This window comes from Heloderma suspectum, chromosome 4 (genome assembly GCF_057233095.1).
Source record: "Heloderma suspectum isolate Gila_16-S chromosome 4, 16-S_ref, whole genome shotgun sequence".
Lineage (NCBI taxonomy): Eukaryota > Metazoa > Chordata > Lepidosauria > Squamata > Helodermatidae > Heloderma > Heloderma suspectum.
Window position 1 is genome coordinate 188,775,394 of NC_139461.1, and position 27,106 is coordinate 188,802,499.

Below are 27,106 nucleotides of genomic sequence, written 5' to 3' on the forward strand. Positions count from 1 at the left end.
TTGGACACTTCTGACAGTGGCAGCAGCCCCAACATGTATCCCTGACAGTACTGTGGTGCTACTTGGAAGGTATAGAACCAGTGGATTGTGCAAAGTCAATGGGGCAAAGTAACGTCTGTTTTTAAGAAGGTTACAATCCATGGAGAATATTTCACCAGCACAAGTGGCTCTCAAACAGCACACAATGCATGCAGTCTTATCAGGGAGGGGTGAGGGGTGAGGCTATGTATACGGAAAGGTATTTCAAAGAGATGCAGAGTTCCAAGCCAATGGCAACCAAAGTGGGCAACTCTTGATGAAGATCAGGAAAAGTGCTGTAACTGAAGGCATGCAGAGGCCTATGCAAGTGCTACAGAACCACCCTTAATTGCATTGCTCTTTGCCAGCATGGAAATGTTTTCAGTAATAATTTAACGTGAATAGCAATAGTGACATTAAATTCTTTACAGAGTTAAATTATGCCATAAATAAGTACCGAAGTTTCCAATTGAAATTTATTCATAAAATAGGTACATGACCATGATCATATTTATGTCTCGTAAATCAGTTTATGTCCCATAAAATATTGATTGGCAGACACAGCCAAGAAGTCTGCAGGTTTATTTTGGGGTTATTAATGTTTGGTAGTAATATTAGGTCAATTACCTATTATTAGGTCAAAATATAAAATGATTTTTCAGAGTTGGTATCTTACGTTTAACCCTCCATTGATACAAAAATTGACTGCACAGGTCTGGTATCAGAGTCAAATGTAGCCCAAGAAAGCCATACAAATAAAATACCTGGTGGGAATTATTAAGCAAAATACCATTTGCAAATTAAAGGCGCAGTCCTATTCAATCCACACTGGGTACTCATAAGCCTCCGAACTTGGACACTTATGAGTATCCAGTGCAGAGTGGGAAGTGTGTTGTGCCTCCCGCTCTGCATTTTAGCTAGACAGGCATTTTCACCCACCTAGCTGAGGCTTCAGGGAGGGAAGGAGGTTGGCGATTTCTGAGGATAGTTCATATCCCTGCATCCCCAGTCTCCTCCCCTCCCCACCTACTGGCACACCTCCTTTCACCCCTTTACAAGCTTATATTTCCAAGCTCATACCTGCAACTGGTTCAGTTCTCTCCATGCTGGCTACAAGGGGGCGGGGGAGGGGAGGTCAGACTCCAGAGTCTGAGGTTGGAGTGCTGACTCCAGCCTCGGATCCAGGAATCTGAAATATCCTATGTTCCCCAGATGCTACCTAGGGGCCACGGGATTGCTCCCTAAATAAAATCCTGTCTTTATTGAGACCTTCCCTTTTCCAGCAAAACAATATAGTCACAATAATGACCCCAAATGCTTGATTAGTAAGGTTGCACAAAATGACAGCTATCATGAAAAAAAAAGAAATTTCTGATTCAGAAGGAATATACTAACTGGGATTTTTTTTTTTTAAATTGGGTTTTTAAAGGACATTTGTAAACCCATTAGGTATTATTTACCCTAATACAGTTTGTGGTGATGTTAAGGAGAGTGAGTAATTTGTCTGTGGAACTAAACAAAATATTGTTTTTTTCACCCTCTACATTCCTTTCTTATATGAAATGTACTGAACATGTTCTGGGTTATGGATCTGTAGACGTGATGAATAACGAATAACTTTAAATGGCATTTGGTGGGGTCACTTTGACCCCTAGTACTTAATGTGTATGTCTTTTCAGTTGTCCCGTTCATTCTAATAGGAGTAGAATTGATCCCAAAGCTATAACTGTAACCTCCCACCCCAGCAATTTCTCACTAAATCAAGGAGCCCGCACCTCCTGAAATACCCTATAGTATTTCACAACTCATTGTGGTTGAGGACTATCTGGAACATGGAGTTGTGGGAGACTGACAGAAACATTTTATGAATAATTTTTATTGCTAATAGGGTACATTTGTCCTCACTTGTTAACAGATGGTTAACAACTTTTTTTAGTGAACCATTAGAAAAGATCAATTTAAATAAACGTTATAGGATTTCATATTACATTGTGGATATGTACACTCCTTATTTTGTGTTAATTGTCTGTGTACACTCATTTAATATTTGTTATCTAATTCTACTGAGACCTTACAATCGCCATTGGTTGTAAAAATATTGTAGTTAACAATTTGTGCTGTGATAGAATTGCAAAACCTGCTGCCTATGGCAAGCACCTCACCTGGAGAAATAGTAGGGCTGGCTGTGGCATCTTCTCCTTCTTTAAGGAGTTAGTTTGTTTGAAAAGTAATTCCATTTCAGTGAACAAATACGTTCTGGTTCACTTGCCCTATTAATGTCCCTCTGTTTCAGGAAGTAGTTAATTCTTGCAACATTTTAAGTTATAGTATTTTAAGTTTTTCTTTGGTCAAGGTTTTTCTCTGTGTTTTTTCCTCTGTGATCCTTGTTGTTGTTCAGTCGTTAAGTCATGTCCGACTCTTCGTGATCCCATGGACCATAGCACGCCAGGCCTTCCTGTCCTCCGCTCTCTCCCGGAGTGTGCTCAAGTTCATATTCATTGCATCAGTGATGCTATCTAGCCATCTCATCCTCTGCTGTCCCCTTCTCCTTTTGCCTTCAATCTTTCCCAGCATCAGGGTCTTTTCCAGGGAGTTTTCTCTTCGCATTAGGTGGCCAAAATATTTGAGCTTCAATTTCAGTATCTGTCCTTCCAACGAGCAGTCAGGGTTGATTTCCTTTAGGATTGACTGATTTGACCTCCTTGCAGTCCAAGGGACTCATAAGAGTCTTCTCCAGCACCACAGTTCTGTTGCAGAACCCAGAGTCAGAGACCACGGAGTGAAGGAAAAAGAGATTCTTTATTTAACGCGCGGGCTTAAGGCTGGAATCATTTCCAAAGAGCCAGAAGCCCCGATTTACATTAGCACATTGGTTTTGTAGACATTGTGACACATATGAAACGGCTCCTCCTCCCCCTCCCGTGTGGGGTTGCAGTCCTCAACATTTCTTGTCTTAGCACCACTGTTTATAATACAAGAACTGGGTTATAAGGTAGCCATGATAAGGAGAGAACAGAAGAGAACAGCAGAGAACAAGATATACAATTGACCTTTGACAAGATAAGGAATTCCTGTGTCTAGTCAGCTTACAACAATATATTCAAGGGAGAAAGAGCTCAGCAAGAACATGAAGCATGAGACTGCATGAGGTTACTTAGTCTGACCCCCGATATGGCTGCTACATTCCCCCCTTAAATGCATAATTTCATTACAATTATAGCATTTGTGATAACCATACAAAGCTTTTTGTGACATACATATTATTTAGCCTCTTGTTGGGCTATTAGAGCGTAGAGGGCAGCAGTTTTACTAGCTGAGAGATAAAACAGATTGGTTAAACAGCGCATAAGACAAGGAACGCAGAGACATAACAGAACTTTTATGAACAACACTGGTAGAATTAGGATGAACAATGCTTCAAGCCAGCTAAGATCTGGAAGCCAAGGGGTTAACTAATTGAGCTAATTGTTTTGTCTTATTGTTTTGTTAGCTACTATATTGTGCAGCTTGTTGATCTGTTTATCTACAGCATTGCCATTATTAGTTAAGTTAAAACAACAGAGCTTTTGGTGTGCTTCATAACTTAAATGATGAAGAAGGAAGAGGTAATCTATACCAGCTCTTTTTTCTAGAACTGCACCTCTTAGATCACGCAACTCTTTATTTAACAATGTCAATGCTCGTGAGGTGGCATTTATGCTTTTGGCTAAGCTGCAAGCTAACCAGTTGATCTCCAGACTATTAGCCAAGGCTAAACCTGGAACCCCAACCAGTGACATTGTTAAGGCCAATTTTTCTGAGTCAGAATATAACTGCACATGACTATTACAATTTTTTGTTAGTTGGAGTGCTCGAGGCTGCCGTCGACGGATTTTCTCGGGCTACAGGGGAAGAATTGGCACCAGTTCAATTGGCGGCTGAGGCAACATGGGTGGTTATTAGACAAGTTGGCAGGAATGAATGACCAAGTGCGGGAACTACATGTCTAAAACCATCCATGAGGCAAAAGTATGTGGGCATCATTAAAAGATATGTTTTGAATTTTATTACAGTGAAGGGGGCCAGGGATAGCTTTATATTTTCTGGAAAATTTTTGACAATTAAGCATTCGTGCACACGTAGCAATGATGGGGGTGCGTAGAGTGAACTCTGTAGGGGGTAGGATCTTTGCAACTACGCCCCAATTAGCATTTTGGGAATAAGTTAAACTTACACCATAAACTCTTAATATGGTATCTTTTTGAATTTTCCCAGGATGTCTACAGACAGGTATTAGGCAAGAGCTAATAAGCCTGTTTGCAGGTATACCTCTTGGCAAACAAAAATGTTTTACTCTCGTGATGTTAGCCAGGTGGAGCCAGTAATTATCAGCAAATCACTGGGGCAAACTTCTCCTTCCAGGGGCAGACCCCCCTTTTTTTTACCTTATTAAGGAGACACAATGCAACACTACTAACACTACAACACGCATGTTTGATCTTCTTTGGGATCTGACTGTACGCCGGGCAGCTATTCACCTGGCAAGCTGCAGTAGGGTCTAGTCCTCTTCTTCAATTCTCCAGTTGCAGGTCTGACCGTACGCAGGGGGACAGTCTCCCGGTGTGTCCACAGTAAGTCTAGCCTGAGTCTTCTTACTGCTTTTTTAGAATTATTTTTAAAGGATTTTCAGGATTTCTGTTTACAGTCTACTCTCCCCCTCTCGCTCTCTTGACTCGGGTCTAATGTATCCAGGGTTTAACTCCAGCTGCTTTCATAGCTGCGGGGGTGGAAAGTACATCTGGGAGTCAAAGGGTTATTTTTCCCTCTTTAACTCATACTTTAACTCTTGGTTGGAAAGGATGAACTTCTGTGATGGGAATGGCTTATTTTTTTAAGACAAAGCGACGCTGGGCTTGAAGAACTTTGCTCAGTGTTTGGACTTCTTGTTTAAGGCTAACGTTTGCTTGCTCTTGATGCCACTCCAGTGTCAATCATGAAGTCAATGTCACGGCCCCTCTCAAGCTGTCTCCCTCTTTGCCCATTCTGGCCCCTTTGGTTTTCTCTTTTGTGTATTTGATTTATTTTATTTGGGCATTCATGCCACTAATGTCTATCTTGTCCACACTGGGCACACTGGTTCTTTTTTAAGAATCTTTTGCCTCTGCCGGGTCTTCTTCTTTTCTTCTTTTGTCCACGTCTTTTTGGACCTCTGGGTTGAGGGGGGTATACTGGCGATAGGCATCTGAAAGACGCTCTAAGTACGCTCTGGGGCCTCGGTGGCACCTTGCAGCACTTTAGACACTTTGGTCATATTAATTGACTTCTTTATACCTGCCTTTCATGGCTTTTAACAGCAGGGTTTGATACTGGGTGAGGCGCTCTAGCCCAACTTGTGTTTTGGGATTCCAGCAGGGGGGGTTTATTTACAAGGAGACTTTATTGGGTAACTTACAGCACACAGGTGTACTTAATGGTTGGATCAGACAGCTTCTCTGAACCACGAATTATTGGGCTAAATGGGTTTTATACCATACATGTTACCCATGAGGCAACACAACACTAGCAAGCATTTTCAGCATAGGCTAGAAGTGTTTGGTTCTCAGGCACAGCTTCCTGTAAACAACTTCGCTTCCCAAAGTGCTTGATAACACTTTTATTCATTAGTATGGGAAGACAAATTTTTTCTCTTTCTTTTGCTTTCTTTTCTTTGCTGATCTGCCTGTATTGCAGATCATGTTTCAAACTTTTTACATAAAACTTTCTGCTCCATGCACCAGCCTTGTCTCTTTATTTGTCTTTTTTAAGTTAAACTCACTTACTTAAACCTTTCTGCCTTACACTGGTCCCAATGACACACATTTGGGATAGGCTCTTCTTCTCCTTCTAGTTACATTTTCTTCATTTTAAAGAACTATTACATTATTGTGGCTACTTTACCCCAGGTAATAAGCTCCAGGCACAATCAGCTGCTTTTAATTTACCCTGGGGGCAACTATGGCCACGCTTCTTTTCTACAAATGTTTTTTCTTTGCCTCTTGCCTTTTCTTTCTTCTTTTTTTTCTCTCTTCTCTATCTGTCTTCTACTTTCTCTATTCTTTCTTTTCCACTTGCTTTTGTCTTTTCTCTTTCTTGTCATCCATTGGGAACCACACTTAGTATTATTTGGAGTTGCAACTAACACTAATCTGCAAATATCACATATATTTTATGATATCTAAGAAATCATAAAATATATACAACAAACTTTTTCTGCAATTTAACACAATGAATGGAAAACACTTTTAGCATGGTAAGGCATGATGGAGCAGATCCAGCAATCATACTGCTCTTCTGGCTGAAAGCTCAGGGCCCATTAAAATCAAGGGATGGGCATACCCACACACGCAAAGAGTTCTAGGTCACCATTTTTGCATCGGCAACTCTATGCTGCATGAATTCTGGCAGAAGGAAATCTAAAAGTCACAGATCAAACTCAGCCTGCTGTACACTGAGCTGACTACAAACACAGACACACAGTCTACAGCGATGAGAGTTCAAGTTTATCAAAAGCTTCACAGCACTGTCCATGGCAAGTCGTTGACAATTTAAAGTTTTAGTCCATGTGCAGAGTGTCTCTAAAAAGCCCAGATGATGATGGAGGCAAACAGAGAAGGCTCTGGGCAATGAAGATGCGATGTTTCCAGCAAAGGCTCTCCACTTTTGCATCAGTTTAAAAAGGGAAAGTGTGGCCCTACACCCCTTCTGACAGACAAGGGCCTTTAACTTTTTAGCAAGGCCTCTGTCTAAACAGAGCGGCACAGCTCAGCTCTCTAGCCGTGACACTTTAACTTGGGCAACTCCTCTGTAAATTTTATTTTACTTCTGTCAGGTTCTCTCACAGACATTTTAAAAACTTACTCTTTTTTTTTTCTCTTCTAACCTGGTACACGAAAGCACTGAAACACTTGAGTGCCGAAACTGAGGACGCTGGGGGGTGATGGGCATCGCCTTATACTTGCATTTTTCAGGCAGCCGTTAATCTTCGGGGAGGCGGTGGGGTGATTTGCAGGACTTCAAAGGCAAGCTTTTTAGTTTGTTTGTATTTGTAAATCTCAAGCTTAAAACAGGACAGGATGAGGTACAGGGCCACCAAATTCTTGCTTTGGCAGGGGCAACAAATAACTCGGGTCAGCTTTCTTCGCTGGGGTCTTAAACAGGAAAACAGTCTTAATTTAAAGTTGTAACATCACTGACAGCGTCAGCCAGCCAGCTACACAGATCTCATTGTTTTTTAAGACAGTTGCTCCAATATCTTCTTTTCTTCTCAATCAGGTTGGGTCTCCCAGCTTACACAGTTTATTGCAGCTTTCAGGAGCATGGTAGTAGTGTGATTTTGGCTTGGCCAGGAACATGCTGTCTGGTTTCTCGGTCTCTTTAGCACACACACTTAGGCAGTGTAACACTGGACACTCAAATCAGTGAGATTTCTTCATTGCAGGGAATCCCACGGCAAAAGCTTAATGGTTACGCTTTTCAGAAATCATATAGCCGATGGTCAGTAGCTACAGGCCTTATGCAATTCTAACACAGTTCAAAGCTAAACACGGTTACCTTGACAGAGATCTTCAACGTGGTCTCTCCGCTTCTTTCTGCTTTGGGACAGTCTTATGGCACACTTTTCACTCGAAGAGGGGTCTAGCCTGTGCTCTGGGGGCTGATTCTTCACCTTTATTTTCTATTTTGCCTTCATCTTCTGGGTCTTCATTTTCAGTTTCCATTTCTTAGGGATTTCATCTCAATTAGGCGAGGTGATGATGTTGCACAACTCAGAACGTTGTGGGCAATTTTCCTGCCCCCCCCCCCCCCGGCGCGCTAGGCTAACAGCTACTTCTTCGGCCTTACACTCCCACGCTCTCACGCTTTGTTAAAAGCCAGACTGTCCTGCAACATTTTTCTAATTAACAGCCTCAGATCTTGTTCTTTTTTTCCTCTCAGCTCGACCTTGAGCTTTTTGCTGTTTTCTCTCTCTATTCTGAATCTTTTAAAAAAAACCTTTTTCCTTCTTTGTTTGACATACATCTCAAGGGGGTGCAAGGTTTGCTTCCCCCACCACCCATAGCCTCCCTCCTAAATTGAAGACAGACACAATTAGGGAATAGGAATTGGTCAGTGAGTAAGGGGTCTCACTGGCCGACACAAGAGGATTTTACACACCACGCACTTTGCTACTGGCCTGGGCACCCGGACGGTCAACGGTATGCGTCAGAAACCGCAGTAGCCACTCACACAATCATCAATCTCTCCACTGCATCCATATGTCCCTGCCACCCACTTTTCCCACTTTTTATCAGAGCGGAAAGCGGCTTCCCCAGCTTCCTCAGCTTCCTACTGAGTACTGGCATGCTGGGTACTGGCGCCCACTCGGGGGTGTGATCAGGCCCCCCTTCTACCCGCAAGGAGTAGGTTCTTTTTGTATACGTATACCACCAACACTGACCTTCTTCATAAGGCGGGGCCCTCTTTTTTTCTGCCCAGTGGCCTTTCTCCCTAAAGGTGGGGCCCTCTTTTTCCCATATACTTGCCTTTTTCCTGAAGGCTTCCAATGTGGGTTTCAACTCAGTTGCAGCTGCGATACAGGCAGGGCTCAAGTTCCTTCCTCTGCTTCCCAAGGTTCTCTTGCTGCTCGCTGCTGTTTGGGCGATCCCGGTGCAGGCTTTCTCCCATTCACCCGACAAAAAGGTCGGTGGCGCCAAGAAAGGGAGGCATGCGCTGAGCTCGTCTTCCCGGTGCGGCGATCAAGAGCAGGCAACTGCCACCTGTCTGGCTCAGAGCCTGCCACATCCGAGTCACGGCACCATTTATGTTGCAGAACCCAGAGTCAGAGAGACCACGGAGTGAAGGAAAAAGAGATTCTTTATTTAACGCGCGGGCTTAAGGCTGGAATCATTTCCAAAGAGCCAGAAGCCCCGATTTACATTAGCACATTGGTTTTATAGACATTGTGACACATATGAAACGGCTCCTCCTCCCCCTCCCCTGTGGGGTTGCAGTCCTCAACATTTCTTGTCTTAGCACCATTGTTTATAATACAAGAACTGGGTTATAAGGTAGCCATGATAAGGAGAGAACAGAAGAGAACAGCAGAGAACAAGATATACAATTGTATGACCTTTGACAAGATAAGGAATTCCTGTGTCTAGTCAGCTTACAACAATATATTCAAGGGAGAAAGAGCTCAGCAAGAACATGAAGCATGAGACTGCGTGAGGTTACTTAGTCTGACCCCCGATATGGCTGCTACAGTTCGAAAGCATCAATTCTTCGGCGCTCAGCCTTCCTTATAGTCCTGCTCTCACAGCCATACGTTGCTACTGGGAAAACCATAGCTTTGATTATACGGACCTTTGTCGGCAAGGTGATGTCTCTGCTTCTTACTATGCTGTCTAGGTTTGCCATAGCTTTCCTCCCAAGGAGCAAGCGTCTTTTAATTTCATGGCTACAGTCACCATCTGCGGTGATCTTGGAGCCCAAGAAAATAAAATCTGTCACTGCTTCCATTTCTTCCCCTTCTATATGCCAGGAAGTGATGGGGCCAGATGCCATGATCTTAGTTTTTTTAATGTGGAGTTTCAAACCAGCTTTTGCACTCTCCACTTTCACCCTCAACAAGAGGCTCTTTAGATCCTCTTTGCTTTCTGCCATTAGGGTGGTATTGTCTGCATATCTGAGGTTGTTGATAATTCTCCCTGCAATCTTAATTCCGATCTGTGATTCATCCAACCCGACGTTTCTCATGATGTACTCTGCATATAAGTTAAATAAGCAGGGTGACAATATACAGCCTTGTCGTACTCCTTTCCCAATTTTGAACCAATCGGTTGTTCCATGTCCAGTTCTTACTGTTGCTTCTTGACCCTCGTACAGGTTTCTCAGGAGACAGGTAAGGTGGTCTGGTACTCCCATCTCTTTAAGCATTTGCCAGAGTTTGTTGTGATCCACACAATCAGCGGCTTTAGCGTAGTCAATGAAGCAGAAATAGACGCTTTTCTGGAATTCTTTTCCTTTCTCCATGATCCAGTGAATGTTGGTGATTTGATCTCTAGTTCCTCTGCCTCTTCGAAACCCAGCTTGTACTTCCGGTAGTTTTCGGTTCGCATACTGCTGAAGCCTACCTTGTAGGATTTTGAGCATCACCTTGCTGGCATGTGAAATGAGCGCAATTGTACGGTAGTTTGAACACTCTTTGGCATTGCCCTTCTTTGGAATTGGAATGTAAACTGACCTTTTCCACTCTTTTGGCCACTGTTGAGTGTTCCAAATTTGTTGGCATATTGAGTGCAACACTTTAACAGCATCATCTTTTAGGATTTTAAATAGCTCAGCTGGAATACTGTCATCTCCGCTAGCTTTGTTGTTAGTAATGCTTCCTAAGGCCCACTTGACTTCACTCTCTAGGATGTCCGGCTCAAGTTCAGTGACCGCACTATCATGGCTATCAGGGACATTAAGATCTTTCCTGTATAGTTCTTCTGTGTATTCTTTCCACCTCTTCTTAATCTCATCTGCTTCTGTTAGGTCCCTGCCTTCTTTGTCCTTTATCATGCCCGTCTTTGCACAAAACGTTCCCTTGAGATCTCCGATTTTCTTGAAAAGTTCTCTAGTCTTTCCCATTCTATTGTTTTCCTCGATTTCTTTGCATTGTTCATTTAAGAAGGCCTTCTTGTCTCTCCTTGCTATTCTCTGGAACTCTGCATTCAGTTGGATATATCTTCCCCTTTCTCCCTTGCTTTTCGCTTCCCTTCTTTCCTCAGCTACTTACTTGTAAAGCCTCATCAGACAGCCACTTTGCTTTCTTGCATTTCTTTTTCTTTGGGATGGATTGAGTTGTTGCCTCCTGAACAACGTTATGGACTTCCGTCCATAGTTCCTCAGGCACTCTGTGTATCAGGTCTAATCCCTGAAATCTATTCCTCACCTCCACTGTATATTCATAAGGGATATGATTTAGGTCATACCTGAATGGTTTAGTGGTTTTCCCTACGTTCTTCAATTTAAGCCAAAATTTTGCAACAAGAAGCTCATGATCTGAGCCACAGTCTGCTCCAGTGATCCTTAACAAACGGTAAAAATGGATAGCTATCTTTTTTTTTTTTTTAGAAGTATTAATTGCACAGCTGGTCTGTTAAATGGGTTAGGTTAACTGTTAAGAGAGTCACCTTTTAATCTGTTTGAAAGATAAAATGGTTGACTATTGAGCCGTTAAATCTGAAACCAAAGACGCTAAGTGCCCTTTCAGGCAACAGGGTGATTTCATCCTATTGTCAAGAGGCTTGTTACTTTAAAGGAATTACTTTTGTGCGTTGTAACTAAAGATGTGTCCCTCTTTCCAATGGAGGCAGGATTGACAAATGGTGACAAATGGTTGGTTTCATGCTCCTGAAGGCACTCTGAAGAGACACAAAGTGTTGTGTTGCATAGGGTCTCTCAAATGATACAGAGAATGGCTAAATTCAATGTCGTAGCTCCTAATTGTCCATTACTAGCCAGTTAATTTACCATGTAAGCTTAAGCATAAAATTCTGAGTCAACTTTAAAATCATGCCAACTTTAAAAGTCTGCTGTAAGGCTAGATCTACACTACTGCTTTATAGCAGCATTGAAGTGCACTGATAACTGTTGGGGCACATTAAATATTCAGTATACTGCTTTTGTAGTGTTATTTCTGCTTTTAGTCCACATTATCCAATATACCGCAACAAATGTCATTGTGTGTCCTATGAGGTATAAATGTGGAAGAGGGATATAGCGTTACCGTGATGGGATCATAATGACATGATACACTGTGTAGCTCTGGCGTAAGTTACATGGCATCCTTGTGGAAATATACCTATAGAAGTTACTACCCCACTTTTTTTTTTCACTATCTCTCCTGCCCACCCACATATGTGTTAGCAATTTGTGGCACATTGGCAGCCTCAAAGGAAGGGGAGGGGGAAAACAACACAGAAATGAACTAGAACTCTTCCAATTTACCAAACCTTCCCTGTGTGACTGTCTTGAGACAATACTTACTCGCCTCAGGTGTGTAGCTCATTTACAAAGCTGGTATATAGTGTAAAGAACATATTACACCTTTCCGTCTCAAAGGTACTGCTGAGGAAAGTCCTACACTGCTGAAGTTCTCCTAGGGATGTACGGACTGTGTAAAGTCCTCTCTGTCTGTGTTTCGTGGATTGTCAGGTGCCTTTTGTTCCATTGTCTGCCCACAGTCGGATGCGGATATTTTTTTTTTGTTGTGAGGAAAAATACGCAAATAATTATGTAAGTATTTACGTAAATATTTACATAATTTATCTCAGTACATAATACTGAGCATATTGTCCCCCATTCCATTCAACGTTTCCTCAGCAGAAACTTACGTATTTTCCTACGAATTTATATGTGTAACTTTCGGGAAAGTAAAAAAATCATCTGGAAGTCCACGGACTCCGCATGGCCTGAGGGGGTCACTCTGCAGTGGATTCTTAGAAATTCGGGTTGATTTTAATCCATCTTGAATTTCTCCAGCATCCCTAGGTTCTCCTCATTGGATGAATGATGTTGCTGCTCTTCTTCTTTACAATTGGTTTACTTTGTCTCATAAATGCATGGGGAATCTTTTAAGAAAAGGTTGCCACTTACCACATATAATGCCTTAGGGCAGCATTCCACAACCTGGTGCCATTCAGATGTTTTATTTATTTATTTACATTTATACAGTATACCACTCCACAGCTAAATAGATTCCTGACCAATGAAGAATAGAAGATAAAAAGAATAAAACACCATGTTAAAATTTTTGTTTTTAAAAACAGAATACCATGGCTGGTCAATCAAGGAAGGCTTCTTGAAATAAAGATGTTTTCAGGAGGCGCCAAAAACAACACAGCATTGTTTTTGACAGGGAGTTCCATAGAAAGGGGGCCACCACACGGAAGGTGCTTTTCTGGGTGGACTCCAATTGGGCCATAGGTCCATGTGGACCCACCAGGAGCATGACCTCAGTGACATAGCAGGTTGATAAGGCAGAAGGCACTCTCTCAGCTGTCCCAAGGTGTTTAGGGCCTTATACACTAGTACCAAAATCTTAAAACTTGCCCAGTAGAGAATAGGCAGCCAGTGCAATTCCCTCAGCAAAGGAGTTGCATGCTGAAAAGGGGCAGCTCCTGACAATAGCCAAGCTGCTGCATTCTGCACTAGCTTCAGCTTCTGGATCAGCATCAAGGGCAGCCCCACATAGAGCGCATTGAAGTAATCCAGTCTTGAGGTTACCAGCACCTGTACCACTGTGGCTACACTATCTCTGTCCAGGGGAGGCTGAGACTGGCAAACCAGTCAAAGCTGGTAAAAGGCGCTCCGAGCTGCCATGGACATAAATTCCCAGCATGGCTAAAATGGTGAGGAATGCTGGGAGTTGTTGAAGGTCACTGGGCTGGTGAAGGCTGCCTTGGGGAATTGGCTTTCATACATCCAGTCTTCTCCAACCTAGCACCCTCCAAACGTATTAGACTGCAACTTGCATAATTCCCAGCCAGCATGACCATTGCCCACGCTGGCTGGGAATTATAGGAATTGCAGTTCAACACATCTGGAAGGTTCCAGGTTGGAGAAGGCTGCTGTACTCTATAAAGCCTTGAGACATTCAGTAGTGGCAGACAGGTTGCACCTGTATCAGTTTTCTCCTTCAACGTGTAGCCACTAAAGGCCGCTGGATGTTCTCTAAAACACAGTCTGAATTAACTCAGGGCACAACAGGCTCCCATGGAATGAGTGCACACCCCTAGAATAAGTTACAGGATTCCTAGAATATGCCCCAGAACCCACTGCAAATTGCAGGGTTTCTTCAGGAATCGATGCGGAAAGTGTTTGAAAGGTACAGTGTTTGAAAGCCAGTACCTCCACAGGCAAAAATATTTGTGCTTTAGAAAGGTGTGTATGTGTGTGTAAGAATGTTTAGCTAATGTTAGGATGTTTCTGCACTGGCTGTTTATTGGGTTGTCTAATTTGTGGATGATCCTAGCAGTCCATACTGTTTTCTGCCCTTGGCTTATGTTGGTGGCTGGTGCTCGAACCATGTCCGTGTGTGTGTGTGTGTGTGTGTGTGTGAGAGTGAGAGAGAGAGAGAGAGAAAGAGAGAGAGATGGTTGGGAGGCATTGGTCAGCTGCAGGAACAAAGTTGGCACAGGTTTTCCTACATCACTTCACTCTTGCACCTAGATGGCAATGTCTCATGTGTGCAGCTCTAGTTCAGGAAGCCAAAAAAAAATTAAAAAATGGGACTGGGGGTGGGAAAGCTGAGAAGGGCTGACACAGATGTGCCATTAGAGTGCAGGTGGGAAAAAGCTCAGCTGAACCATGTTCAGGTATCTTTAATTCACTTCTGAGGGGCAGGGAGGGAGGATAGACCTAAAATGCTAATTTGCCGCATTAAACATTACAGACTAGTTTTCCTTTCTGCATAACTTACTGTAAAATCATAATTGCATAATCCTCAGGGGTGTAATTACAGTCCATTCTGCTTATGCAATATGCATTTGTGGTGTTTTTTTTAATATGTAAGTACTGTGCATGTACTCTCAGAATCTGTTTAACTAGAATTCTAATTAGCTATTTTGGTGTGCGGATGCACAAAGTGCTTGTTTTCATACATTACATAATTAATCCTGCTGTGGCAACACCTTGCAAGTAAGTACCTGAAGCATTTCGGCTTACTTGCAGAGTCAAAGAAATGTTGTCTCTTAAAAATTACCTTAAATATGTTAACTGGATAGAGTGCCTTGTGCCAGAATTGTCTCATTGTTACGAGTCTGGTGGTTTGCCTCGGCTGACACACTTTAAGGTGCTATTTAAGGGCATCAAATTAAAATTTCAGTATAGTTTTATTATATCTTGACTACCAAGGATGAGCCATTTGCCTCTTCTGTTTTGGTCATCAAAATGTCTTGGGTCATCTCTGTATTATGCCTTTATTATATGGACAGGATGGCTCTTTTAAATTTGGACCAAAGCAACTGAACACTTAGCACGGATGATGGTTAAAATCAGTGCTTTCATAAGAAGTTGTTTTTTGGGTCTTTACTGTATGCAGGGCACCTTTGCAGACCTTTCCCCATTCTGTTGCTGATCCACATGGCAGCCACAGGGTATTCTGTAGTGCAGCTTTCCCCACTCTGGTACCCTCCTGACGTGTTGGACTACAACTTCAATCATCCCCAGTCAGCATGGCCTGCTTTAGTGCTGCAATCCACAATAATAGCCAGGATCCACAGTTTATGAGCTCAAAGGTGTTTTGAGGCTTTCTTCCTTTGATAGATTTCCTATGAAAAACTTATTTTGAAATACAGTTTGTCATTCATTAGGGGGATCAGTTGTTCAGATAAGAAGTCAAACATTTCACTAACCTTATGACAGCCTCTTGTATGTGTGCATGTGTGTCTGCTAAACTAGTTCTTTGTATCCCAGCTGTGGCCTTTGTTAAGGCCATGTACCTCCTGACAAACTGTAGTGGTACTAAGATGTTTGCCATAGGTATATCTTTTTAAGATAACTGTACGTACATACAGATGGTTGGATGGCTAACACTAACAGAGTTAACTTTTTTCCTCTTTAGTTTCTGTGTTTGAAGAATATAAGAACATTCCTTTCGGCCTGTTGTGAGTTATTTGGGATGAAGAAGAGTGAACTTTTTGAAGCCTTTGACTTATTTGATGTTCGTGACTTTGGAAAGGTATTTATAATTTTACCCTCAAACAATTGCGTCTGTATATATTGAAAATTATTGCAGAAATTAATTAGGCTTTTTCTTTGGTAGTTATTCTCGATGAATATATATTCAGGTTTTACTAGGAAAATGTCACTATGGGTAGTATCCAGTGTTAGTCCTATGTAAAATAGACCCATTGAAATGAATGGATTCCTGCACTGCGCAGGGGGTTGGACTCAATGGCCTTGTAGGTGTCAGGGTGGACACTGAGCCCATAGAATCCCAGAGTAGTTCTGATTCTGAGGAAGAGCAGTCGCTCCTGGGAGAGGAGCGCGCTCCTCTTTCCCAGGGCCCACAGCTGACGGAGATTCCTCCCACCAGCATTCCTAGATTAGAAAGCAGTCCAGGGAGTGACCGAGCAAAGATAGCAGACTTGGTGGATGCGTGACGCAGACGCAGAGAGCGGCGCCAGATGGAGGGCGCAGAAAGGAGGTGCAGTGCCCGGTTGGCGTGCAAACAACGGCTGCGCCCCGAGGATCCAAGGGAAAAGGGGAGGGACTCTCCCTAGTCCTTAAGTTCAGCGGTCTGCCAGTAATTCCCTTTCAAACGGGGACCAACTGTTTCAACTTAGGGCATAGGTACTCTGCTGCTCAGTTCTAGTTGCTACCTGTAGAGTTGTTAAGTTGTAAAAGAAGAATAAAGCTTTGAAAGGAATCCCTTTGTCTGTGTCTGGACTTGGCTACTGGATTAGACTGAGAGAGGCCTCCAAGGAGCCCTTGACAGCAGGCCCCTTCCAACCCTACTATTCTATGATTCTATGAATGGAATGTAAGTTAGTCATGCCTAACTTAAGGCATAACTTAACCATTCAGTTCAGTGATTTAATCTACATAGGACTAACATTGGATACTACCCCATGAGATGCAAAATGTCACCATGCAATTACAGAAAATGAATCCATGACAATTTAGCTTTGCATGTTCCATGGTTGTTTCTTGATTTCTCTACATGGGGGCACATTTTGTAAGAAGTTGGAATTAAGGTTGCATTTATACACCCTTGTCTTGAAGCAAGAAAGAATACTGAGATTTTAAACAACATTACATATTATTAACTAGGGCCAAACCAAAATGGCTGCCCCAGACATAAGTGATGAATTAGGGTTGCTGTTTTCGAATGGGAGGGGGTGACTATTCTGAATTGCGGGTGTCAATTCTGGTTGTTGTTTTTTTTGAAAGAGGTAGGTGTTTCCTGAAGACTTGGTATATATAGTTGCCTTTAAAAAAAAAACAGTTTAGAAGCTACTGCTTCTGCTGGCAGTTTTGGTGGCAACAGGAGGAACAGAGCTCTGGCTGGTACACCATACTTCCTTTTCAGTAGCCCTTGTGAATGTTGCTAGTGTGGACATTGCCAAGGCACAATGGAAAGGAAACTTGGAAGTAGCCAGAGCTTCGCTTGTGCTGCCACCAACTTTGAAACTTTTTAAAGAAACACACACACATTAACATATAGAGGAAGCCACAGTGATTGCCTCAGTTAGCACTTGTTCATTTTGAAATGTTTCAGGCCTCAACTGCCCCTAAAATTACAACCCTGTTTTGATGGTGGGGGAAAATGTCCTCCAATCTGGTAGAGCTAGTGATTTCATAGGAGTTAGGTTCAGCCTTATTATGAATGTACATTGGTTCAATACTAATTTAAGTGTCATGGCTACGATCAGAGAATCTTGGGAAAGGTACTGATGATTCCGCAGCCCTTAAAGCCCACAAAACGTCAGCTCCCAAGGTTCCCTGGAAAGAGGTAATCCATTAAACTGGTTTAAACCTGTAGTGTGGATGTGCCCTTAAAGTCATTAGAACCTGTTCAACGATGATAAGAACTTCCTAAATACAGTGCCAATTGCCCACTGCAAATCAAGATGAATGATTTGGGTATGCATAATGTCAGTGCGGAGTTTGACCCTTCTATTCAGTGTAGCTGCAGTAGCCAGCGATGCAGCATTTTTAACTGAATTCCTGTTCTCAACATACCTATTTTCATCCCTAGCCCTTTTTCATCTCTGTTAGTGGCATATTAATAGGTAAGGGTGCAATCCTGTGCATGTTTAGACAGAAAAAAGCCCTACAGCTTCCAGCATGGCTGGTTGGGGGAGTGCTGGGTGTTGTAGGACTTTTTTCTGTCTAAACATTCATAGGATTGCACCCTAAGTAAATCTATTTGCATTGAAAAAAGGCCATAGCATTAAAATAGAAAAGCTATGCAATAATGGATATTGGCTCTGTTTGGTATAAGGAAATTCAAACAAAGAATATGTAAACTAATGTTGTTAGATTGTAACTGCAGAAAATGATGTAATTTTAGAGGCAGCCCAGACAAAATGTTATCCCTTTAACACTGCACTGTGAGATTAAGCATCACAGTCTTGAGCACTTGCCACTGTATATTCTTGATATGTACAGTACTGTCTTCTAGCTTGCTCTACTTTTTTTTTTTTTTTACTTTTTAAGAAACACAATTCAGATCTTTTACTGAATTTTCTAATTGGCTGTAAAACTTGGTGGAAAGAATTATGAGCTATTCTATTCCTCCAGTAACTGCAACAAGAAGGTAGAAGAGCTGTGTTTACTACTGCTGCTGTTGCTACAGTTATTACTATTCCTACTATTGCTACTAAAAATAAATAATAATACATGATGTTGATGATGATTTGATACAAATGTAATCTGGCTCGGTGCCTTCCTCCCACTACAGACCACCTGCCCCCTGGTATACTTGACGTTTTGAGGGTGGGATTTCTTGCAGTGCTGGCCTGCTTTTTCCTTTAACTTACTTCTGCTCATGCTCCCTTCTTTGCATATTGTACAAACACCTAATCACACATGGCTACAGGCTACTCACTGCAGGGCCAGCACTGCTCCTTCCTTCCTTCCTTCCTTCCTTCCTTCCTTCCTTCCTTCCTTCATCACCTACTGAGCCAGCACATTTATGCACACACATCACACACAAAGCATACACATATATGCACACACACACACACACACACACACCTGGGCAGCAGTAGCTATGTACCTCAGGGATACTGCCTGCATTCTGTTCCTCTCTAGTTTTAGCAGTAGTTGCTGTCACTGCTGCCATGGCTCTGTGGGACCTAGCAACACAGCAGCAGCACAGATGGGGTCCTGGTACATTTCTGCCCCTCCTTTGATGCACTAATGTACATGGTATCTGGACTTTACCAACCAAGCACACATTTCAGTACCTCAGGTAGAAGACTAAACTTGTAAATTTCACTTATTGTGAACCGCCCAGAGAGCTTTGGCTAGTTGGCGGTATAGAAATGAAATAGGTCATAATAAATAATAATAATAAACCTGCAGGTGCCTCTCCCTGGAACTGACAATGCAGCATGCTGCAGCCTACTAGGTTTTATTAGAATAGGCCCAGATAACTGCAGGTATGTGTTCTCCCAGGCTTTTAAAGTGTATTTTTAAGTGTGTTTTCCAGTGTGTTTTAAATTTTATTACTTTAGTCCCCGTGGTGTGGCTTTATACCTGATGGTCATTTGAGTTGTGTTGGCATGTTTTATTAGTTTTATTGGGACTTTATACATATTTTGGTGTTGTTGTTGTTGTTGTTGTTGCTATTATTATTATGCTTTGTACTATGCCTAGAGAAGTGTATTTATGAGATGTGCAATAAATAAATAACTTGCCAAGTCGAATGGAGCCCACCAGTTGTGGGCGGCTAGGTGCTGTACAGCCCCCTGTTTTGCAGCCTTAGGCAGGAAGCTCATAGGGCGTTTATCAAGCCCCTCTTAAGCTGTTATACATGTCTGGTATTGGGGAATCCAGGACACGACCTGAGCAGCTTGGACCTGTTTGGGTGATCTACCTGGGACCTAGTGACCTATGTGCCTTCTGAGTGCTCTTCGGGCATGGAAGCGAAAAAGAATGTGCAACACTGGCTCCAGTAATTCACAGGTACTTTGAAGCCTGGGTGAAGATAGCCGATCACGACTAGTCCAGTAATCTTGGCCACATAGGCAGCTGCCCAACTGTTAGTGCAATTTTATTGTTTAGCTATAAGCTATAACGAAACCAAGGAACATTCAACTTTGACCAACAAAATCAGCTCTCAGTTTCCTAACCGCCAGCACAAATAAAGAAAAACACAAGGTAACATACATTTTTCATTTTCAAACAGCAAGGATCATACCAGTTAAGTAGGTGCCATTACATTCTTCCTAAACCTTAACTCTGAGAGATATTTTTCATGCGAATCCTTATAAAGAGGACACTGTGTAACATAAAGAATGATTTAACTTTGATTTTCTTTCTCCTGTCCGCTTCAAGGGAAGCTGTTAACAGCTTTTTATAGGCAGTGATGGTGGAACTCACAGGTGGTGAATGGTAGCTGTAGCAGTATACAGTTCCTCTGTGTGCCATTCCCTGTACACCAATAAACTCTACTAGCAGATGTAACAGTGGCTGGAGCAGCTCGCATTGTCCTTTTAGCATTTCATGTTCAGACTACGCAGGCTTTTTTTTAAGTTGGAGCTTTAAAAATATTTAAAGCTTTTTTGTACCCAAGGACTGGAGTCTGGTTATGAAAGCAATAAACTCTTCATCTATTATTTGTAAGGATTAAATGTTTTGCAGGTTTGTACTTAACTGGTTTTGTGAAGGAATTGCAATGTTCGATGTGTAAACTATTGGTTCAGCTTAGCAGAGGTACTGTGTGTGCATGAGCAAATGTGGAGTAACTGCACGAATGGGAAAACTAACCACAGTCCACATAATTTTCCAAATATATGAATCCCTTATGGAGCTATGTTAGCCCGATGGAGCTAACATATCCATCTTTATCTCCCCTCCCAGTTAATTTAATTTATATTTTAGCTATTTCAATATCATGATTTTATAGCAAGATAGTCTTGTGGCACCTTTGTTGTTCAGTCGTTCAGTCGTGTCCGACTCTTCGTGACCCCATGGACCATAGCACGCCAGGCCTTCCTGTCCTCCGCACTCTCCCGGAGTGTGCTCAGGTTCATATTCATTGCATCGGTGATGCTATCTAGCCATCTCATCCTCTGCCGTCCCCTTCTCCTTTTGCCTTCAGTCTTTCCCAGCATCAGGGTCTTTTCCAGAGAGTTTTCTCTTCGCATTAGGTGGCCAAAATATTTGAGCTTCAGCTTCAGTATCTGTCCTTCCAATGAGCATTCAGAGTTGATTTCCTTTAGGATGGACTGATTTGACCTCCTTGCAGTACAGGGGACTCGTAAGAGTCTTCTCCAGCACCACAGTTCGAAAGGCTAACAAATTTATTATGGCATAGTTAGCTTTTGCGGGCTAGAGTTCACTTTATCAGATGTGCAGTCCACTTAATCAGGAGTTTAGGTGTAGCTGCCCTTTTGCAGATGTCTATGCTGAATGTGTGGATGTTGAAGGGACAGGACCAGCCAGGGCTGCAACACCAGGGGTGGGGCCAGTGGCAAGCCTCTGCTTCCCCTCATGGAGCCCCTGCTCACATTTGTGAAGTGGGCTATATTAGTACGACATTCTAGCAACAGCACCTTTTCCATTTTATTCTACACTGAGGGTGGTTTTAAAGTTGATGCTTTCCAGAGTAGGAAAAGGGTTTGTTTAGAAATGGAGCATTTTTTGGACCAATTTTATGAAGTTGAAGAACACCATTTAAACTGTTTTACGAAAGCTTGAACTCTGAAGTTAACATAACATTGAATCATAGCTACCTACTGTCCAGGAAGATTTGTGATCAGTTATGATGGCTTGTTGATCTTGAAAGAAGGCTTCCTCCTCCCCATAAAATGCTTCCGAGGTAATGGGTTTATTTGGGATTCTTTATTGGTGACTGACTTTTCCTGTAGTCCACTGTTCTCCCCTTCCTTTTTTGTGTGTTGGCATACCCACGTAGTTCAGGTTGTGCTAGAACAGCCTTCCCCAACCAGGTTGGGGAAGGTTGTGCTAGAACCTGATGTTTCACTAGTAATGTGAAGCTTCACAAGCTTTGTGTGAACATCTTTCTGTTGGTTATTTGGTTGCTTCAGGGTATTGTTATGAATGTTGGCCAAGCCATGACAGCCTTTTGTTAGGCAAAATGACCCAGGATGTTCAAGGAATATTTCTTTATGGCAACTAATTGTTAGGGGATGGGTTGGCATATGAAATCCAGCAGAAACAAGGGAGACCTTTTAATCCTCCTCTCTAGCTTGAGGGAGGGGGCAACCTGAGGCGACAATAGAAGTGTTTTTAGAAAAGGGAAAAGAAAGAATGGGCAATTTCTAGAAAGAGAAGAAGAGAGAGAGAGAGAGAACTAACCTGTAAGCTAGAAAGCAGCTTTGCAGGTGAAAATCGCTATCTCTGGGGATTTGATTGAGATAGTGGATTTGCTGCTTGTTAGAGTGCTTAAGCTATTTGCTTCCACCTATGCTCAACTTGTATATTTGTAAATAAATAAAATATTACAAAAAAAAAGCCATTACTCTCCAGTGATCTCTCCTCCAAAACGAAGCCAAACCCATGTAAGCACAAAGCCTGGAACTTCTCACTGCTTGGGGAAGTAAGGAGTGCGTAACAGTATTCACATATTCAAGAAGCATGGTCTTCACTCTGAATTGGCTTCACTTGCTCTCAGTGATGTTATCATAGAGCCAAATATGATTGGCTATGCGTATTGTGACATCATTAGATTGAGCATGTGATCTACAATTGCCTGGGATTATTACCCCATATGACAAACTGAGGAGGAAGATGTGGTAATGAGAGAGAGAGAGAAAAAAGAGATGGCATTGAAATGGCAGGTGATGGGAAACAACGGCAGTGAACAGGACTGGAAAAAATATCCTCTCAATTTGAAAATTGAGAACATTTGGCATAGCTCTGCTTTTGCTGGTTGTTGAATCCCTGTGTTGATTCTTATCATAATTAATTACAAATAATTTCAGGATGGACAGCTTTCCTGCAGAAATTGCACTCTAAAAGATTTTGCCATCTGCTTTTTGAAATCAATAAAAAACCTCTGAGACTGACACCAGATCCTCAAAAGGAGCATTAACTTAATTCATGTACATTTCATTGCTGTTTGCCTTATTTCTCTGGAAATGATCCAGTGGCCATTTCTAAGTGTAGTCAGATTAAAATACGTGTTCCTTGTGGTCATTCTTGATTATGCTGGTGATTCAACCAGAGCTCAGAAAAGGCAAGACTTTATGTATTATTGCAATACACTCTCTGACAGATGTTTTGATTTCCTATGGCATGATGTCAAAAATGTTAAAAGGTCATTTTGGGAGCATAACTACTTACTACTTGAGGATGGTGGGGTGCAGATAGGTAACTAATACTTGGAAACTCTGTGGTATGCTTCTGTGTACAGTTGCTGTAGTCGCTGCCTTCTCAGACAAAAGGAATATAGTAAACTCTAACCAAAAGAATGGAACACGTAAGCAACGGTTACGGAGTATGCAGTCATTTTAACCACCCTGTCTGTGCCACGGAAATCCTGGCCATGACACAGCAAGACAGTGTGACCCAGCTGAGGTAGGAGATTACTAAGAGTGTTGGACTGACACCAAGCGTATGTCCAACAGATTCCATGAACTGCTGATTGAGACAGAGAGAGAGAGAGGGTTTTTTTTTTCTCCCGTGAACACCCACACTCACACACCAAACTTTGCCAATCATTTGGAAGTAACAGGGGCAGCCTTTTTTTACATGTTCACTGCTGGAGCACTGGAATCTTATTTTGTGCTTTAAAATATCTCTGTTTTATAGACATAGAGGTTAGCCTGGGGAGACCAGTAGACACATGGGCCCTGCTGGTCTTTAAAGAAGCATCAGCTCTTCTCAAAGCAACAGCCTGTCCTTCAAGGTATCCCAAACTGCTGCAGGGCTGCCAGCAGCAACTCTGAGTTATTCTACCACATTCTTATGGCCAGATTTTAACTGCAATATGGCCTCCTTCAAGCACTTCCTTTACAGGCAAGATGTGACACAAATTCCTGCATGTTGGATTAGACACCTGCCATCAAAGGCCTTGAAGGAAGTACCATCAACTGTCACGCTAACTAACGCATGAGGCTATTTAGTGGCAGTTGTGTATTTAGTTAAATTAAGCAAAACAGTTTACAGTCATGCTGTGTTTGACTGCAAGAGGTTTAAATAATTTTTTAAACTTAAATTAGACAAGATGCGGTGTGTATTTAAGCAAAATTCGTTCATCAGATGAATTGTTTAGGAAAACAGTTGGGAGGTCAATAGTTGCTTGTACAATTCATCCTCTAAAACATCACTTCATGGGTTATTTAACACCTTGAGAGGTAAAAACTGTTTCTACTTCTTGATGAACAAAATACATTAGCAGAGCTTCGCTGGCGCCTGCTGTGTGCATATACAGGAGGAAACTGACATTAGCTAAGTAGCTGTGTTCAATGTAATCCAGCTTTCACCAAACCCTGTAAATGACTTGAGGGAATATTGGTTTCCTCTGCTATTACAGAAGATGAGAGAGTTTAAAAAAGATTCAAATGTAGGTCACCATTGCAATGGGAACTTGCATTCTTTTTTTATTACTGGTTAGAAAGGTGCACTCACAGTACAGTATTGTCGTGCCTCCGTTTGGGATGGAGGAAGACACAGAATGCCTCAGCCTGACAGTGTTTGGGGAGAGGCCCAGCACAGGGGCAGGCAGAAGACATCTACAGCTTGACCCAGCTGGCCTCACTTATCAGTCAGCCTCTGCATAAAAGACGAGCCTCAAATCCAGTTCAGGTGCTGGAAGCAATTGTTGATGCTCATCCATAGCAGAAAATGTTCCTGCTAGCGCCTGGATCCAGCTCTGATTATTCTTGAATCCAGAATGACTCTGGCTATTCTTCAGCATGTCCCTATATCTGGTTTTGTTTTCCTTGGCTTTGGACTGATATTCTTGGCTTCTTTACCTTGGACTATTTAATGACTAACACTAGCTGCTGCTTATTGCTCAACTCAAGTAATTTACAAATATCAGTTTATGATGTAAAGACCATGCCATCCACCGTGAGGATGACTGAGGGGAGCAATGTATCTGTGTACAGAGTTACTCCCACTGGAGACCAAGCCACCCAGTGTGGTGGATAGGTTTTGCTCCTTGAAAGTGGTGTCCCTAAGTGCAGTACTTTCCCCCTATGGAAATGAATGGCAGACATTAATGTAGGTAAAAAAATGTCAAGGGGAGGACAGCTTTTCTCCAGTGCTTGCAAATCTTCTATTAATGCCAGACATCAACAATACATTAGTATGGCCTAAGCTGTAGATCATAACTACTTAATACAGGGTTTAATACATTTCATTCCTAAATCCTTTATGGTAAATAGAACGGAGCTACACATTCAGCCTGTTAAACTTATTATGAGTGTCACAGAAACAAACTCAAAATGGATATAAGGACACATACTATTTTATAGGGCCTATTTTGGCTTGGATTGATTTTCTTTTTCTACTGTTTCCACTCGAACTCTTTTCTTCCACTTATCTTACCATATCTTTCCATCTAATGTTATGTTTTGACCCTGTATGAGTGCCCTTGTATGACTGTTCCTGTCTGAAAAACAACAGTGAATTTTTGCTTTAAACTCTGTAGAAAAAATCAGTATGTCAGAATGCCCTTTCCTCCATCCCCGGAGGCATCAAATTGATTTGTGTTGATTCATCATACACATTCTCGGCAGACAGTGTGTGCGCTAAGGGCCAAATTGTGAGGCTTTTTGTGGATCACTGTGTTCTAGCAAGTTATTGGACCTGGGCTTAGATGTACTTCCCTCCCTGTTAGCCTGTTCTTCAGTGTCATTAATTAGACTGTTGAGTGGCCTCTCTGAAGAGCCTCATTATGCTGTCAGTGCTTCTGACTCATATCAAAAATCCAAAAGATGGATGTAGGTGTAGAGGCACTGCTCTGTGACCTTGAAGTTTCTGTTTCTTCTTGACAATATCGACAGAAATATCTAGGTTAAGTATTTTTTAAACCTTGCATTTATTCAGGCTATTCCTAAATGTACCTCTCTACAAAATATCAGTTTGAGTTGCCATCTTTAAGACTGATGGTTGATGTCTTCACTTTTTCCTTTTTGGCTCTGCTCTCTGTAACTGTTCTGACTACCCATAAAAATGACGCTGTATCTTATGCAGCAAAATTATGTACCAGTACCTAGTGATGGGCTAATTGATCCCACTGCAATTCATAAATTGGTTTCTGAGTTACAATGAGTATCATTAACGTAGATGAAACTTCTTTGGAGATTTCAAGGTATCCTTGAATTCTGGCACATGTGTGTCACTGAAGTGAAGTTTGGGAGTGTGGTATACATAATATGACCTTTTCTGCTTCCATGCTTCATGATACAGTACATCACGATTCATCCTTCCCCAATCAGCTGTTATCACATGTGCTTTGTTTACAATAGTAGATCAACATGGAGCCAACACAGGTGGATGCAGGGTCTACAGGACCAGCTGAATTAGCAGAAGCAGCCAGAAGAACAATGCCTGTTTATTGCAGGCATCTTGTTTTCAAGGGTCTCTTCTGCCCGTTGTCATCTAAAGGGTAAAATTATTTGGGACATGTGCATAGCAAAGGATACTTTTTCATTTCCTTCAGAAACGAAAAGGTCTCAGCAGCCAACATCTGAATGTGTGCAAAGATGGCAGAGTTTAACTGTCTTGTCATGGCAACCATGTCATGCCACTTTTTAAAGTGCGCAGTTTAGAAAAATGTGCACTGTTCAAATGGGATCTTGTGAGTGTTTCTGGAAAATTGCATTCCTGTTCGCGTTTTTGTTTGGGGTTGTGAGTGGGGCAAATTCAAATGAAAAAGAAACCCAAATGAATTTCTCATATATCCCTAGCTATACATTTAGGAGTAACAACAGAATAGATTTGACATACGAACCAACTAATTTTGGCATCAATACATATAACATACTCTCATTTCTGTGTATCTGAAACAATTTGCTCTATAACTATATTTGTTCCTGCTCTGTACCTGTTCTCTTTCTTTATGGCTGCGTTTATACATTCTTGTGCAATGATGAGCACTGTGGTCACATGCTCTCTCTCCTTGCTCCTCCTCTCTTTTCCTCATGTGCTTTTTTTGGCCCAGAGATCTTGGCTTACATTAAGTGAGACTTGCCTGTAATGTTAAAAGCAGGGAATTCTGGTAAAAGCAGTTAACACACAAGAATAATAAGCCAGGATCTGATCTTGGCTTATTACCCTGGGTTTGTTAACTGCCATTAACCACAGTCCACCATCTGTGGATATGTGCAGAGCATCATCTGCTCTGATTTGTATGGATGACTTTCAGTTGTTGAGGCCCAAGGATGTGGACAAAGTG

General features: G+C 42.0%; 1 protein-coding gene across 3 annotated transcripts in view; it reads left to right on the forward strand.

Annotated features, from left to right (window-relative positions):
* The window catches only part of VAV3 (vav guanine nucleotide exchange factor 3), a 247,485-nt gene that overhangs the window by 49,787 nt on the left and 170,592 nt on the right, over positions 1-27,106 (forward strand). For all 3 annotated transcript variants that reach the window (XM_084851612.1, XM_084851614.1, XM_084851611.1), the window contains exon 2: positions 15,626-15,742. In XM_084851612.1, the coding sequence (XP_084707738.1) occupies positions 15,626-15,742 (117 nt within the window). The remainder of the gene's footprint in view (positions 1-15,625; positions 15,743-27,106) is intronic.